This window comes from Eptatretus burgeri, chromosome 11, assembly GCF_056783735.1.
Source record: "Eptatretus burgeri isolate ZD-2024b chromosome 11, Ebu_testis_v1, whole genome shotgun sequence".
Taxonomy (NCBI): Eukaryota; Metazoa; Chordata; class Myxini; order Myxiniformes; family Myxinidae; genus Eptatretus; species Eptatretus burgeri.
In genome coordinates, this window is record NC_140971.1 from 51,145,679 (window position 1) to 51,163,178 (window position 17,500).

At 46.0% G+C, this 17,500-nt stretch overlaps 1 protein-coding gene across 7 annotated transcripts in view; it reads left to right on the plus strand.

Moving 5' to 3' along the window:
- The window catches only part of ZNF608 (zinc finger protein 608), a 172,382-nt gene that overhangs the window by 84,840 nt on the left and 70,042 nt on the right, over positions 1 to 17,500 (plus strand). For 6 of the 7 annotated variants that reach the window (XM_085846422.1, XM_085846419.1, XM_085846425.1 and 3 more), the window contains one exon: positions 5,616 to 5,922. In XM_085846422.1, the coding sequence (XP_085702548.1) occupies positions 5,616 to 5,922 (307 nt within the window). Of the gene's footprint in view, positions 1 to 1,529; positions 1,584 to 5,615; positions 5,923 to 17,500 lie in introns of those variants that run through there. The other variant, XM_085846424.1, reaches the window with a different exon arrangement.

Below are 17,500 nucleotides of genomic sequence, written 5' to 3' on the forward strand. Positions count from 1 at the left end.
CCCATGTGTCCTCCCCTCGCCCCCTTCTTCCCAGCATCCCTTATTTCTCCAAGTCTCCCGATCTATTGTCCTTCAACCCTGCTATTGGTGTGTTCCCCCACCCATCTCTTTTTTTTATATATTGTTCTTTACCTCCACCACCGAAAGTCGACGGAGGTTGTGTTTTCAACCCCATCTGTCTATGAGCAGGATATCTCAAAAAGTTGCGAACGGCTTCCGACGAAATTTAGGGGGCAGGTTGGGTGTATAGTATGACAAGGACGAACTGATTAGATTTTGGTGAAGACTTCGAATACTTTTATTCGCAGCTTTTTTTGTGATAGCATGATGGAAAGTATCACATCACCATGGGATGCTACATTATATGCTTGCTGTCGGATGATGTTTATCTCGCGGATGCATTCAAGTCGTTATAAACAACAACGCTTGTTGATAACTGAATAGATCATTTTATCATTTGTGCAGAGACATTGGTTTCAACGTTTCTTGGGCGGCCAAGCACCATAATCAAAGGTAAATAAAATGTTCACGGGGCTGGAGGAAACTCCCAACAGGCCCTTTCTTGTTGACCATCCTCGGAGGGTCCTTTGTTTGCAAAGAATCACATCCTCAACTCCTCCTCCTCCTCCTCCTCCTCCAGCTCCAGACCATGGATGGGATGAAAAGGCCGGGGCTCCTTGCTAATTGCGCCGAAAAAGAAAAACGCACACGACAATTTATTTGACTCGGGCCACCCAGGAAAGCCTTTGACTTCTCACCACTATATATTTTTTCTCTTTTAATGGAGCAGTATTTAATAGTCATTTATGTTTAAGGTAATGGCGTACTGACGATTTGTACTAAAATGGCTGAAAAGTGTTTTATTTACTGTCCTTTCGAGGTTCCGTTTCTGCCATCGTTCACTATTACCGTCGGCTTCATACTTATGATACGTTGCTGACTTGCCTCCATCGGCGGATTAACCGCATTGCGAATGATGTTTGAGGGAGAGAGGATAATCCAATTTGCTGTTTTCACATTAGAAACTCGGTGATTTGAGTTCTGGCTACTGTTTCTCATTCATTTTACCTTTCACACTTCAGATGTAGTTTACGTTTTTACATTTGTACCGTGGTCAAGGCAAATGCTTTGCAGGGTCTTCCTTATCAAAGGTTCCTTGTGATACCGTTCTACGGATTTAGCTTCTTGTGTATTTGCAATTTTACTTTTTGAAGGAACCTGCTTTAAGAGGTGAGAGTGAAAGACTTTCGCTTTATTTATGACTTTGGCTTTTTGTGTCGGTGTAAATAGGTCCCATGAAAGGCTGAAAATTTACAGTGCGATTTTGGAACCAAAGCCCGCACTGGCTTTGTGTGGCCTGGAGAATCATTCCTGGCAAATGCTCCGTTAGAAACTCGTGCTTTGCACGGTTTGGTGATCTCATTAGCGGCGACACTCCTGGGGGAATATTACGGCCTCCTTTTGTCCCTAAGTATGTCCCTTCCTCTTCCTCTCTTGGTGGAGTATATGTGCTTTATTGCACATCTTCGAAGGCCTGTTCCTTTATGGGGGAGTTTCTTGGTCGCACCGTGATCCGCACACAGGTTTCAAACTTTGCTCTTCCCTCCGTCGCTACTTTTTTTTTGGGGGGGGGGGTGGCTTTTAGCGTTTGTGCAGAGATGTTGCTTTAACGAGCAGTGATGTGTGCCCCCAAGCCTTCCCGCTGATTTCACCTTTGTTTGCCTGCCAACCTCTGTTTAGATACGCAGGTAAAATGCTTCGGCTGAAAATAATTGATGGCAGTCCCTTTGTAATAACCGACAAAATGGATTTCAATGTGGTCTGATCTGCATTTGACTTCTCTTGGATCGCGTCGTGTTGGTGACGGAGAATACGATTTGTTTGTCTTTCAAGCTTTTTTTTTTTTTTGTGCAGCAAGTCATACAATTTTAATCGAGCTTTGCCTGCTGGCGTACATTATGCGTGTGCTCGTTTGCACGTGTATCTCCACGAGAGTGGATTCCAAATGATGATGCAAATATTATGGGTTCGATCTCCAGCCTGTGGAACATATCATTACACACCGGTTCACGATTCCAACAGTGATGACCGATGAATCGGAAATCCTCCTGAAAACGTGGAAAGTTATTTCTGGTGCAGTTCAGTGGGATTTTGATCTTGCCCAGTGTCTTCTGGATTTCACTTCTCCCTTCATGATGACATTTCTTCAGATTATGAGGGAGTCATTGTAGATGCATTGCGAATGGGTCATGGTATGCTGGGGGAAGGGTGGATGAGCAGGTAGAGGAGGTGTGTAAGGTGGGGGGAGCTTTTTCTTTTACTCGTATTTGCCTTTTCCTTTTGGCAAATATACTATTCATCATTTCTGTGTTAATTTTACAGGTTATTGCAAATGTGATTACAACATTTATATTTTAAATAACTGAGGCAACGAAATATCAATTTCAATAAAACTCTAGATGTAAACTTCAGAAAAGGACAGTTTATAACCTCCGCTACTGAAGGTGGAAGGAAGTTATGTTTTCACCACTGTCTGTTTGTTTGTTTCTGTTTCCTTGTGTACAGGGTATCTCAAAAAGTTGGTGACAGATTCTGATGAAATTTTGTGCACAGGTTGGGTGTGTGACATGGACGAACTGATTAGATTTTGGTGAAAATCCGGATCCAGATCCGGCAACTAGAATTTTTTAAGCGATTCTTCACCATTGAGAAATCGGGCGAAACCGATATATAGAGCACGATATCTCAAAAAGTTGTTGATGGATTCGGATGAAACTTGGTGAACAGGCTGGGTGTGTGACGAGGAAGAATTGATTCAATTTTCGTGAAGATCCATATGCGAGAATTATTTAATTCTTAGTGATTCTTCAACATTTAGAAATGAGGTCAAAAACGATGTATAGCATGATATTTTTAAAACATGTATTGGGCCCGATATGTTCTCCAGGATCAGGCATTGTGTAGCGGAGGTATGAGCTCTTCCGAATGGCCTTCTAGTTCTTTTTGTGGTTCTCTTTCTTGATCGTTTTGTTTTCCCACATCAGGTCAATGATGAAATCATGACTGCTTGCAATCCAAAGCAGCGCTTTAAAATTGCAGTTTCGTTCGAAGAGAACCACTCAGCAGTGGGTACTTAGCAAAGGTTCAGGCAGGGTATTTGGCAGAAATGAGTTAGCACTATCTAAAAGCATGAATTGTAAAATGTCTTGTGATGCCATTTAATACAGCTTGCCCTTTCCATTGCGTAAGCCTTGGGCCAAAACCGTGCACAATGAGTCGGTGGCGGCCATATTCGATGGCGTTGTGATGAATTTTTTAAACTCATTTTAGTTGGTGCTGACTTTTTCTGCCACCTTCCCACGTGATCCAGCGCTAAACAACAACTGCTGAGTGGTCCTCCATCAACCCATGCTGCTATTTAAAGTAGCTACTTTGGTTTGGAAGTCTTCATTTGATCATATACATGTGCAAGGAAAACGAGAGATAGAGAGATAGAGAGATAGAGAGATAGAGAGATAGAGAGATAGGAAAAAAAAAAAAAAACACCAAGTCAAATGCTTGCACCTCATTTGAATCTGAAATGTTTTATTGAAATTAGAAAGTCTTTCTTAAAAGTATACAAGATAAAAATGTTTCATTCTTTTCTGGGACAACATATATACATACATTACACACATCCTGCTTCGATAGATTGTTGGCTCCTCTTTTCTACAAATACCATAGTTTGTATTATCAGGAAGTTGTGGCTAATTTGGCCTGATTGTCATGGTGTGTTCATCAACGTTTACAAATCCACTCATCCTTTATTTTGCCCACTTAGGTTGCATTTTCAGAAACACATCGCAGACAATGGCTGAGCTGTAACGTCAGACAGGAAAAAGAGAAACCTCATTCTCCGATTAAACTTGTCAACATGTCTGCACTTTTCTTCCTTTCCTTCCCTTTGTCCATTCACGTACTTAAAGCTGCAGTCGAATGGTCCCACCTCTCTCTCTCTCTCCCCTCTGAATGGCAATCTCCTGCTGAGCTCTCTGGGGGCAGTTCGGTGGTTATTTGTAATCTGATGTTGGTTTTATTATGTAAAGTTAATGAATGGAAATTGAAATGAGTGAGTGGGTTTCCTATTCAAGGCCTGTGTAGAATCGGTGTTTCCTAGATAGTGTTTCTGCTGCCGGGTTTTAATCAGATGAACAGCACTGCATGCCACCATGCAGCTGGCCTTTTTAAATATTTAATGCTGCCCGCTAATACGCAGAGCACGGCATTTGCACGACGAGTCTGCTGTTTAGCAGTCGAGGAGAGAAGGTTCTTTTGGGTTAGCAGTTGTTTTAAGCTCAGTGCATGCCCCACTTGCCATTGAACTTTCCAGTCTGCGTTCAATTCCCAATCAGACCATAAGCTGCCACCCTGGTCCTTCACACGCAGGGCGTTGCATCAACGAGTATGTTGTTCCTTGGATGGATATTAAGCTCGGTGTCCTATTCGGGAGCATTCCCCTGGTCGATGTTACAGATGATCTCCTCCCCCACCCCGATACCTTTCCAAAATGGTGGACCTTGGCTGGATTACAAAATTATTGTCTTGACCAACAGCACCCTGTAATGAAGTAGCAGCTTTTACGGCTTCATTTCTCTGAGATGGAAAAGTTCACGACTTGTCTTGCGCCAATTGATGTTTTGGGAACAGAGTATGGTAAACGGATGGGTGGTGATTGATTCACAATGATGAAACGGTCCCAATGTTGGTAGCAATCTTCGAGGTTTACTCGTGTAACTAAAATTTAGCATCTATACTTAAAAGCACACTGAGCAATTAAGATCCGTGATGGGATAAGTCAAAGTTTTCTGTTTCATAGACTCACTTCTACAGTTTCAAGCACAGGTAAAACATCAACATGCTCATGTTGTTTGCCTTTTACACGAGCAGCATTGCTAAATTTGTCTTTCTTTGTGGAGCACCTCCAGGTTGTTTATGCAGTGACAAGATTTACAATAGCTGCTTGTGGTTTAAAACGTTATATTGACTAGAAAGTATTGTGTTGGGTTTAGGCTCTGAGATTGGAAAGTCGTCGGGCAATAAAACGTCAAAACTAGAACGGCACTCGGTAGAGCGCATACCTCCACCAGGCTGAATAGTTTGTTTTGTATCCCACTGATAGTCCAGATCTGGATCTGGACCTCCAAAATATGAATGGCTTGTTCTTGTCACCCAAACAATTTGTCCACCAATTTTAGTCCGTATCCGTGCACAACTTTTTCAGATATCCTGCTTTATATTGTTTTTGGCCCTATTTCACAATGGTGAAGAATCTCTTTAAAAATATTATTTTATCCGGATCCGAATCATTTTATCATTTTGTCCTTGTCACACACCCAACCTGTCCATCAAATTTCGTCCAGATCCGTCCACAACTTTTTGAGATATCCTGTTCAAAGACAAACAAACAAACAGACAGACAGAAAGGGTTGAAAAACCTTCGGTGGCGGAGGTAATGATAGTTATACTGCAACTGGAAGCTGCATTTGAGGTTATAATATAATGTTGTGAATGCTTTCTGGGCAAAAAAGATGAAAACGTAAAGCTACATTTTTATTTTTCCTCTCTCTCTGTCATAGGTGGAACGTTCTTTCACGATGCCACCACCTCCTCCACCGCCACCACCGCCCTCAGTGCTCTTGCCACCATCACCGTGCCACACGGGCCTACTAGAGCCTGAGGTGGATGAGGGTATGCTAACGAGTCAACCACCCTGCCCCTCAGCACTTGTTGAAGCCGAACCGGAGGAGCAAATCCTGATTCGGACACGAACCGTTGGTGTGAGCACATGCGAAGCAAGCACGCTGACCGATGCAGAGTGCCTTGGGCCTTGTGAGCCAGGCACCTGTGTCAACTTGGAAGGCATCGTATGGCATGAGAGTGAGAGTGAGTCTATGTTGCCTATTTTTTTTTGGTAGAACATTTTGGACCTTAAGGCTCGTAACACATGTGTTTTTTTTATTATTAATACTTCTAAACCTTGCATTCATGGTGATGTAATATCATATAATCCTATTTGGGATTCGGGAGGAATGGGAGAGGGGTCTGTGGATTATATTTAGTGAAGTATTTTATTTGGTGTAAGATAAATTCAGTAAACATTGTACCCCTATACACACACGACACACACCACACACAACATTGGAGAGCTGTTGAATGATCTTGATTTTTTTTTTTAATACATATTCATTTTTAGGTCATCTCGAACGAGATGACCTAATAAAGCCGGACCAAATGTACGTCCGTCCGTACGTCCATCCGTCAACAATTTTTCTTTCCGATCTTGATGAAACTTAGTATGTGGGTAGAGGTCGATGAGTGTTGCACAACGATATAATCTTTGTCTGGGTTCAAGGTCAGGGTCAAGGTCACGAGGTCACGTAAGTTATAAAAATCGCCATTTTCAAAACTGATCTAGTCTGCCATTCTACAAGATATTCGGCAACTGTTTATTGATTATGATAGTAAAAAATATTATCTTGTATCTAACCGGACAGATTTTTGAATTTCCTTTCCGTTTGATCGTCACGTGATCTGGAAGATGGCCAAAAACGCCGATGCGATTCGCAAAGAAGGAAGGAAGGAGAAATGAAATATAAATATAAAACACATTTTTAGCCTTTTATACTTATACATTTTCCGCCGAAGGTGAAAAAGTTTCAAAACCCGAAATGTAAACGTCGGCATTTATTTTCAAAATATATTTTCGTGCGTGCGCCAAAATGCCGAGTCATCTTTAACCAAACTGCGCAGTTCGAGCTGCGCAGTGAACTGCGCAGTAGTCTTCGGTCATAACTGAACATTGAGAACTTGTGGTATTATAGAGATGACCGTCACCCCCACACGGGGGTAATTTTTCAAATTGTATTATATTGAGGATCAAACAACCTTACCAGGTGGCACACTCTAGCCTCTTCACCTCCATAGCATTGTCCATAGCATTTTTATTCACACTGTAATTTTAGCTAAGTCTCACCACGACTCCATAATGAAAGTCGATTGTAAACTTTTAACAAAAATTCCTGCAAACCCTCCTCTTGCTAAGTCGTGCACACGTGCATCTCATGGTTTACTCTTGAAGAGAACTGAACAAAAAATTGATCCTTGATTTTTGGGCCTCGGCGATACACTGTCGACAGCTAATGAATAAGAATATAATTTTTATTGAGGTTTCTATTGTTATTCTTTAGTTGGCAAAAAAATTGGTAACAGTGTCGGGTTTCCCAACTTTCTATCATTTGATTGAGATTGTAATAAATTTTTCTTTGCCTAAAGTGGGAGGAAAATATTTTACCGATGGTCTCTTTTTACGTTAAGTGTTTGTGGGGTTTTTTTGGTTTGTTTGTTTGTTTGTTTTCTGGGTTTTTTAATTTATTTTTTATTTTACAATGCCATACATTTGCAGCCATTTTTCATTATGAGATCATGTTTGGAAAATTGCAGCAATTTTGGCACTATCACTTCCATTATATAGGCATCCTTTTAATCAGGTGTATTGCATTTATGCATCATTTTGCTGCATGGCAAATAACACCTTCGTCGATGAAAGTTCTGTGATTCATCCAGTATGACGTAACAATAAGAGCTTAACCCTTCTGTGCTTGGTAGTAGTATTGTAGTATTGTATCATTCCAAAATATATACAGTGTAGCAAACTTATCTTCTTGTAAAATGAAACATGGATGTCTCCTCTGTGATCAGACACATTAGGCATCTGTTTTCTGAAATGAGAATTACTGGAGATCACTTTCGTTAGGTTACTATACGTAGGAAACGGGCACACAACGGTTTAATCAAATACCGTGAAACCTTGACATTCACGGATTCGACATTCGTGGGCCCTGCGTATACACGGTTCATAAAATGTGATGTGCTTCTAAATTTACAGGCCAGTGCCTTGCGTATTCACGTTTTTTTACAAATGCAAAAAAAACTCTCCGATCAGCCGCGCGCAAAAAACAGTTAAACCATCTCCCACCAACCACACATAAAGCACCTCTACATATGCATAAATCATCCACCGCCACCATCCCCCACAAACAATGGTCACACTACCCACCCCTCCTCTATTTACCCGCAACCCCCGCATGGCTTCTTATGTGCAACGTGTCCTGTCTCATTCTTTTTCTCTTCCCACTGCCTTAACCTGCTAACCCTCACACTAACCCTCACCTGTGTTCCCTTCACTGCCCTCACCTGCATCCCATTCAGTGCACGACTCATCAGCACACTCACCTGCATCACCTGCGTTCCCTTCACTGCCCTCACCTGCATCCCCTTCAGTGCACGACTCATCAGCACACTCACCTGCATCCTCTTCAGAGGAGTTCAATGGATTCTAAATAATCATCATCATACCCATCAGCATCATCCCTGGTGTTTGCTTCATGGTTAGGGTGGCTGGTTTAAGATCCAAGAGTCTTGAGGTCAAGCCCCTGTTTTACATTGAATTAACACCAGATGGGTTGACTCAGCCTGCCATCTTTCCGAGGTTGGTGAAACGAGTACCAGTGTGCTGCTAATAGGGGGCATTGCATCAGCGATGCAGCTGTGCCCCCATAAAATGATGCGGCCAAGCAGCCACAGGCTGCATATGAATAAATCATCCCATCAAAAGTTACAGTTTGTATCTTATTTAAGATTGAATGTTAAATAAAAGTTGGAAACAGTACCTGCTGCTGTTCGTGGTTTTTTTTTTTTTGTACGCATGTTTAATGAGAGTGTAATCATGTGCATTCGTGTTCGTAAAATTTTCCCTTGTGAATCATGAACCGCCAGGAACCTATCCCTTTTTTTCCAATTGAAACAATGCCCCGACATTTGCGGATTCAACATTCGCGACATTTTTCAGGAACTTATCCCCCATGAATGTTGGGGTCTTATGCTACTGGAATTCAGCTCACTCCTGCGACAAAGCTGATTGGGTAATCAGCGCAACATCGCAGGAGTGAGTTGAATTCCAGTCTTTGATTGAAGCTCTTTTCAAAAACCCACGTGAATTTGCTTGGACTGTATATTCGGCTGTGCTCAGTGGTTCCAGAAACTCATGATTCCAATGAACATATGAACGCAAAATAAACGCATTTAAATGGACTTATGGTCACAGATAATGTGTCCAGTCATTTTTGAGTAGAGGCTGCAGACAATGTAAGGACAGATTGATAGGACCCAAAATATAAACCCCCAGCTGGGCTGATGCCTGGTTGGTGGCTAAAAAGATTTGTTTACCATCAAAGATTATGCGAATGTACTCAACGCAAAAAGGATCAAGCCGTTACAGAGTATGACGATGAATATACATCTCGTACAAAGTATTTCCATGATAGAGACATGAATGACACTTCACATTCATTGAGGAACATGTGTTTAAGCTCTCTGTACTTTAATCACATCTAATTATTTATTATAGACAGACATCAGAATCTGCTCAAAGCAATGAGGAACATCTGGGTCAATAGACAGGAAATTTTGAGTGCTGTTTCACGCTGTTTGTTTCAACAGTCCCTTGAGCTTGAATCTCTCGATAAAGCATTGCATTGCATAAGTTACAGTGGAGTTCAGACAGGTATGCGACATGTAAGCACATTGTTTTTTTAGGAAGTGAAGTGCTGAATAATTTTGTAGTTTACTGTCATGTAGTGTAATAAGAGTTCCCTGACGAGGAACTTAAATGCATGAGGAGGCCAATAGGCCGATCAAGGCTGCACATTGTTTGTCAACCTTTGATTGTTTTTCTGTACTCTATCCTTCTTAAATGCTGCATGTCAAGTAAGGAAGCAGCACTTACCATTATTAATGTTTTTGGTGTGACTCGGCCGGGGTTCGAACCGCCGGACCTCCCAGACTCGAAGCGGACGTTCGGACCATTATGCCACCGAGGCTGGACTGATGGCACTTAGAGGTTTGATGGTCTGTTGTGTTGAGTATTATGTGTATTTGTAAAGCCACCTGCTTTCAGGTGGCCATGGTGTTGAAATGTCTGAAATATTTGTGGTGGCTGGTATATTATTTTGAATCGTCATTTGTTTAAGATTGTCATCTTGCTCTAGAGTCGAGATGTTGTACAGTGACATGGATATTTAGGTTCCATCTTCCCAAACCATGGAAATTGATAAATACTCACCAATTGATACGATCTCCAGAACATATATATATATATATATATATATATATATATATATATATATATATATATATATATATATATATATATATATATATATATATATATATATATATATATAATGTTCAAACGCGTAACAGTGACGATAAAGATATGATAACGCAAGCATTTTGGCATGTTAATGTTTTCCCAACTGTATTAACACCCTTGCTTCAAACATGACTCATTTATTTATTTGCCTTTGTTTTCAGCATGCTATTTTGCCTACATAATAGATAGAATACCTCACACCAATGCTTTGTGACAATAATGAATGTAATATTTAAAATATAGCATTGTAGTTTCTTCAACACAACCAAACTTGAGCCACTGTCGGATGTGGAGCACTGCCACTATGGATTGTGATGGCTCTGTGGCTTCCTCCGTTCATCATAGTGTCTCACTCTTATTTAGTGCCATAAATCTTTGAAGCACAACTACTGTATATATTGCAAATGGCCCTGTGGCAACATCTTTCTATGGTCAGATAGGGTTAGGTTGCCAACAGTGTTGGAAACTGTCTCCACTTACAGCAGGCCGACTGATTGAAAGAAGATGAGAAGTAGCAGAGTACAGTGGATAGATTTTGAGATGAATGCATGCCTTTCATGTGAATGCAAATGGCAGAAGGAGAAGGGGCAGACTAAAATAGAAGTAGCAGGAGATGGTGGGGAAGGACATTGGAGAAGTGGGGGGGAGGGGGTTGCAGAGAGAGGATACTTAGAATATAAGTGTGGAGAGGAAAAACTAGTGCAGCTGACCCCACAATAAGGTGGATTAATTGACGGAGTAGTAGTAGTAGTAGTAGTAGTAGTAGTAGTAGTAGTAGTAGTAGTAGTAGTAGTAGTAGTAGTAGTAGTAGTAGTAGTAGTAGTAGTAGTAGTAGTAATAGTAGTAGTAGTAGTACACTAGAAATATTTTGTATTTATCAAAATAAACTTGTAGATGGGAACATTTTCTCGATCTGCTGTGATGATAAATGCGATACCTTGCCATGATCAGACATTGTGCTCTGTTGGTCCAATGTCTCCTGGTATTTCCTGAATAAATAACTTTCCACGCAAGCATCAACAGTATATTTCTCCTCGATTGAACAAGACGTTCAAGATATGCTTGTTATCTTTGAAACACGAAGTGAAAATGCTTTTAAAGAGTGCTGATGACAGAATGTGTTGTGCTGTACATATATATATATATATATATATATATATATATATATATATATATATATATATATATATATATATACATATATATATATACATATATATATATATATATATATATATATATATATATATATATATATATATGTATATATATATATATATATATATATATATATATATATTGTTGTGGTTACCAAATTCGCAAACCACCATTCAGGTCCCTTAGGTGAGGTATCTCGGTAAGTATATGTGTAGTTAGGCCCAAACCCGTTGTCTAGTGGGAATACATGTCATTTATGCGTGCTGCGACTCTTCAGGATAGCCGTTTTTCTTTTACTATCTTTATTTTGGACCAACCGCCATTGTTACCACCGCCATTGTTACCACTACCAGTCACAACATCAACCACCAACCACAACGCCGCTTCACCACAACCGCCACAACCTTCACGTCACACCTCGCAACCGTCGCATCGCCACCGTTCTTGCGCCGCTTGTGGGTACCGGTGTTGGACTCGTGCAGGGCGCGCGCCGAACAGCGTGTACAAAATCACGGATTTTGTGCTTCAAAAACGGATCAAAAACGACACACGCCCACTTTTGTGCCGTCCAATCGGTGAGCGAGGGGCGATTTGGCCCCGCCCCCAGGGCGTTGGAGGGCGATCGTATATGCAAATTTATGGATCAAAAAGCATTCACGCCCACTTTTTCTCGGGCCAATGGGGAGCGAGGTGAAAGGTCGAAGGGAGGGGGGTCAAAGATGAGAGAGCGAAGCCACGGGGCTGATATAAGCGACCGCGTTCGTCAGTCAAGTGAACAGAGAGTTAAGACTGCGCGGGCGGTGGAGTTGGGAAGAAGGAGCAAGAAGGAGCTGGTCGTCGTCGTGTGCGTTGGAGTCGGAGCGGAGGGGACGGAGCTGTGGAGAGGCGGCGAGGGCAGACGAGGGGGTGCTCGCGTCGTGCAGGGAGCTGCACCCCAGGGAGGCCGACAGCGCGACCTGGCCGAGGTGGAGACGCTCGTCGCGGGACTCGAGGCAGAGTTGGAATCCTCTATACCCCGAGCATCAGCAACCCCCTCCTGTTTCCCCCCGCGCTGAGATAGTGCGACCAAGGGGGCCCCTTTCCCACCCCCTACCAGACACTGCCCGCGAGGCCCGCGGAGTTGAGGCACCATCGCCGCTCCGCGTCTCATCACCAGACGGGTAGGCCCGACCCGGTCTCGGCCTCAGGCCCGCCTCATCTTTGAGGGTACTCTTTTCTTTTCCTTGGTTTTGGGTATGTGTTGTCGGCGCCGTCTGTGAAGTAAAATTGTATAAGTGTTGCCGCGTGCTCGCGTAATCGGTATTAGATCTGCATTGTCGCATTTGCTTTTTGTGTAAATTGCATTGTGTTTTTCTTTTCTATGTGCTTTTGGTGGAATTGAATATGTGTGCTTTCCGTTCAGTGCGAATAAATGTGCTTTGTGTTGAACTGTTTCCCGCTTCGCTTCGTCATTTCTTTCATTGAATCCTCATCTTGCTTCACGTAAAGGGTTGGTAGTGGGCTGAATACGCCCGATAATTAATCGAACCGTCGAGGTCGACGAATAACTCCGCTCGGTTATCCCGATAGTACGGAACGGGTCGCTTAAGTGGCCCGTGTCCGAAGTCGACCTGCGGCGAGGTGCGATCGCCCGGTCTACCCTCCGTGTGGGTACTTAGGTAGGTCGAATTTGGCGAGCAACCCTATCCCACGCGGGGGCTGATTGGCTCGATCGCGGTGAGACCGAAAGGTCCACCCGTGACTGGTTCCCGGCGTTAGTCCGAGAGGGTCACGACTGGATTGTCCGTCCGGTGGGCGACGTGCCGCGATTTGAGTTACGTGGCCGTCGGCACGCCGGCGGGCGCGAACCCGCAACACTGGTGTCAGGTCGTGCGATACAAATCCATCGCCCTCCTCGCGGCACTGGTATCGGAGAACAGGAAAACGGGCTCTCCTGTCTCCAGCTAAATTCACGGGAATCGGTCCAGGGGTGAGAGAAGCGACCCCCGATTCCCTCCAAATTACGAGCGAGCTAAATTAACCCTTTAAGAGAAGCAAGATGGCGTCTCAAGGCGAGCGGGAGCCGGGGGTATTAGAAATGGATGTAGAATGTGTAGAATCCATGGCTCAGGATGGAATACCCGTGCAGGAAATGTTAATTGTACAGGAAAACGAACTCGCCCAACTGAACCCAGAGCCCGAAATGGGTGCGGCAGCGGCCGCGGTGTATGACACCTCCCCTCCCCCTCTCCACCAAAACCCTTCCCCAACCCCTGCCGAAACGGCTCACTCAAGCGCACCCGACATGGCCCAGCTATGCGCCATGCTGGCGGCAATGACAAACGAAATGAAAGGAATGAAGGAAAAGATGGATGCGAATACACAACAAATGAACGAAAAGATGGATACAAACACAAATGGAATGAAAAACGAAATGAACAAGCAAATAAGCGGAATGGAAGCAAACATGAAGGAAGAAATGAAAGAGCTGCGGGGTGAGACGCAGAACATGGGCCGATGCCTGCAGGCGGGCATGAAGGCCGTGACCAGGGAGCTGGGAATGGCGACTCCACGTGTGGGAGCAAACGAGCTGGAAGGGGGTGCAGCGGCTGACAGGCCCGCGGTGGAGGCGGGTAAAAAAATAATTCGGGGGGCGTGTTGGGCGAGGGTCGTGACAGAGGAATCTACGGTGACCAAAAGGGAAAAATTAAATGGGGAGACCAAAACGTGTGAGACGAGACACGAGGTGACGACGACAGAAACTTATAAATGTATAGAGACACGGGAGACAAAAAAAAATAGAGGAGAGACAACACGATGAAGACGGGGTAAGTGACGCACACACACACACGGAGGTAGTGGAGGACAATGGGGTTGAGCTCGCGGAGCGTGGAGGGACCCGGTGCGAGCAGCTGGATGACCTCCTCCAGGAACAAGGGGAGGGAGTATGCCCCCTTGAGGCGAGTCACGACCAGGTGAGTTCGGTCGTGCTTTGCGAGGTTGAGGGGACGAGAGCTGCGAACGGTTGCACGGAGAGCTTGGGGGGTATAGAGGCCCCGGAGACCCTTGTGGGGACACGAATCCCCAGTGTGGTTGTCCCTGTGTGTGTGGTGCAAGGTGTGAGTGCGTCCCCGTGTGTGGAGGCGACCCCGTGTGTGAGTGGTGTGGTGGCGATGGTGCCAGAGTGCGTGCTTCCCAGCACGCCGGGTGAGGATGGGGCACCGTGTGTGAGTGAGGCCGTATGTGTGGATGGAACGGCCAGTGTGAGTGAAGCACCGCGGGTGAGTGCCCCCGCGTGTGTGAGTGAGGCACCGCGGGTGAGTGCCCCCGCGCGAGTGAATGGAGCACCACGTGTGAGTGGTATGGGTTGTGCAAGGGAGACCGTGTGTGTGAGAGAGCGGTATGTGAGGGAGATGTCGGTTGGCATGCGGGAGCACGCAGCCGCGTCTCCCCGTGTGAATGTGATGGAGTGGACTGTGTGCGTCGTAACACGCAGGTGTGCGTGGGTTGAATGGCGACGACGACGACGACAGAAGAAAGAAAGCCGAGTAGCGGCTGTAGTTGTTTCGGGGACCGTGCCGGGTTCACCCAGCAGTGAGCACGAGGTTCGTGCTGTGCAACGCACGAGACCGCCACGTGCTCGCTTGCGAGAGTGAAGTCCCGGTCCGGAAACGCACGTGGTGGATTTGCCGATCCCGCGGACGGACAAAGTTTAGGCAGGATGACGGATTTGGACCGGACGGGTTCTCCACGCGATCGTGTGTGTTAAGCTCTAACGGGCAAAGCACATGTGTTCGCGTGGGGAACCCCTCGAGACGTGGGGCTTGTGTTTTGTTTTTTATGCGCACTGTGACGTCATGGCTGCACGTGGGGTTGGAATCCGGCAGGAGGGGTATCTCTGCCGGATGGTACCGTCCAAGGAGGGACGAGGAACACGTGCAGCTGCATGACGTCACGGGCAGGTGCAAAGTGCGCGAGCTCTGAGTTGCCGCGCAGGTGCTGCGCATGGAAAAAAAAAAAAAAAAAAAAAAGCAAGCCTCACTTTCGGGTGCACAGGATTCCTGGGCAAGGGGTGAAAGACCCCCTTACCGGGGCACAGGATGGAAACTAGTTAGGGGGAAGGGTTAGCTTAGTTAGACCGACTTCATGGGGCAGGGGTAAGTCCTCATGGAGTCCGTGGAATGGATTAGTTAGAGGGATTGTAGCCAGATTTAGGTTGGGAAATAAAATGATTTATTTGGAGACTGTGACAGACTTGTGGATGTGTAGAGGGGACGTAGTTTAGCTACGTAGTGTTAAAAGGAACGTGCTATAGTATAAGGGACGACGTGGGAGCACGAGTTAGTTAGGGGATGTAGTTAGGAGGATGGCAGAGTTCAGTGGTGTGTGTGTTGAAGAGTTGTTGGTGAGTGAATTGGAAGCATGTGCTTGGTGAGTGAGTGAGGCCAGCGGGTCTGTGTGTGTGGAGTGAATGGGGAATGCATGGTGCGATGAGTGATTGGGGGGAGCAGTGACTCCCGCCCAAGGGACCCCCGGGGTCAGTGTAGAGTGAGTTAGGGGGTTAGTCAAATTTACAAAATGGAGGTCGTTTTGTTGTTGGTGTGAATGTAGGCTCGAAACCCGTTTGGAGGGGTGCAGGAGCCCTGTTGACGGGCTTGGGAGCGTGGCTGCGAAAGGTGAGTATCGCTGAGTGGGTACCCCGGGCACCAGGCTAGTCGGCCGCAGTAGGCCAAGGGCCCATGGGGGGCCGGGATAGCGTAGTGGGCACGGGTGCGTCTGCTTGGTGCGGGGGCCCGGGGCGCCGTTAGCCGCGTGGGCAGTGTTATGGGCACGGGTGACCCTCGGAAAGGGGCCTGGGAGGCCAGCCTGCCACGTGTGCGTTTCAGGGGAGGTGCCATGGGGGGCACTCCCCGGTGTTCGGGAGCTGGTAGGCTCGGAGGCAGTGTAGTGCCCGGGGGTGCCATAGCGGGAGAATCGGCAGAGGGTCGTGCCTGCCAAAGGGAGCCACGTGTCCCAGCCATGAGACCGTGTGAGGGCACGGAGAGAAAATTGGGGGGCGAGGCCCAAAATTGTGAGGACACCAACACAGGCGACGGGAATCTGGGTTGTTAGAACCAATAGTTTAAGCGAGAAGCGCTTGTTGAAAGCCCCGGGGTAGTTTAACAGTTAAATGGATAGGGTAGATTAGGAGATGTACCCCTCCGCACCATCCATCCCCTCGCTGTCGTTGTGGGCCGCTGGACCCACTTGGTGTTAAGATCGCCGAACTCTGGGGAGGACATTCTGAGGCTTCGTTGGGCCTCGACACAGGACGTTAGCTCTCCCTTATTCCCCTCCGGGAAGGGAACGTAGGGGTTGGGAGTAGGCTAGGTGACAGGATAGGGTAGCCGAACAAGGACGATAAAGGGGGTTAGGGGACGATTTATAGTGGGGAAAAAAAAATAAAAACAACAAAAAAATAAGTTGGGGCTAAATTGGGGTTTGACAAATTAAGGGAGTGGGTATGTACAGTGACAGGCAAAGGCGATAGGTTGGGAGGGAGACAGGTAGGTAGGTCCGAGCCCGCCTTCCAAGTGGCCAGCACCACCGCACTCCCTCCACCAACCTCCACTGAACGGCAAAGGCTGGCCAACTTCATCGGCTGGCCGTGTTTTGCTTCAAGGCGGAGGCCGGCCAACTTCATCGGCAGCTGTTGTTTTGCTGCAAGGCTTGTGCCATCAGCTGGCCGTGTTTTGCTGCAAGGCCTGTGCCGGCCCACTTCATCTGCTGGCTGTTTTTCTTCAAGGCCTGTGCCGGCCAGTTCATCTGCCGGCTGTGTTTGCCTGCAGCGGCCTTCTTCTGCGGGCTGTTTGCCTGCTGCCTTTGCCATGCCATGCCCACTGCCCCTGTTCACCAGCCCCGTTCAATTTTTGCTTTGCCCCCCCCCCTGTTCATTGCCATGTGCGCCAGGATCAGAAAGCAACAGTTTGCAAGCTGCAAGAACTGCCCCGTTGGCAGCTACAACACGGGCCTGCAGTGGCGGCCCGTGCACCGTGTTTGCGTCCATCCATTCATCCATCCATTCGTTGTGTTCATTGCGTGTGCCACTTGAGCTGGCACAGAGACTGCGTTTGT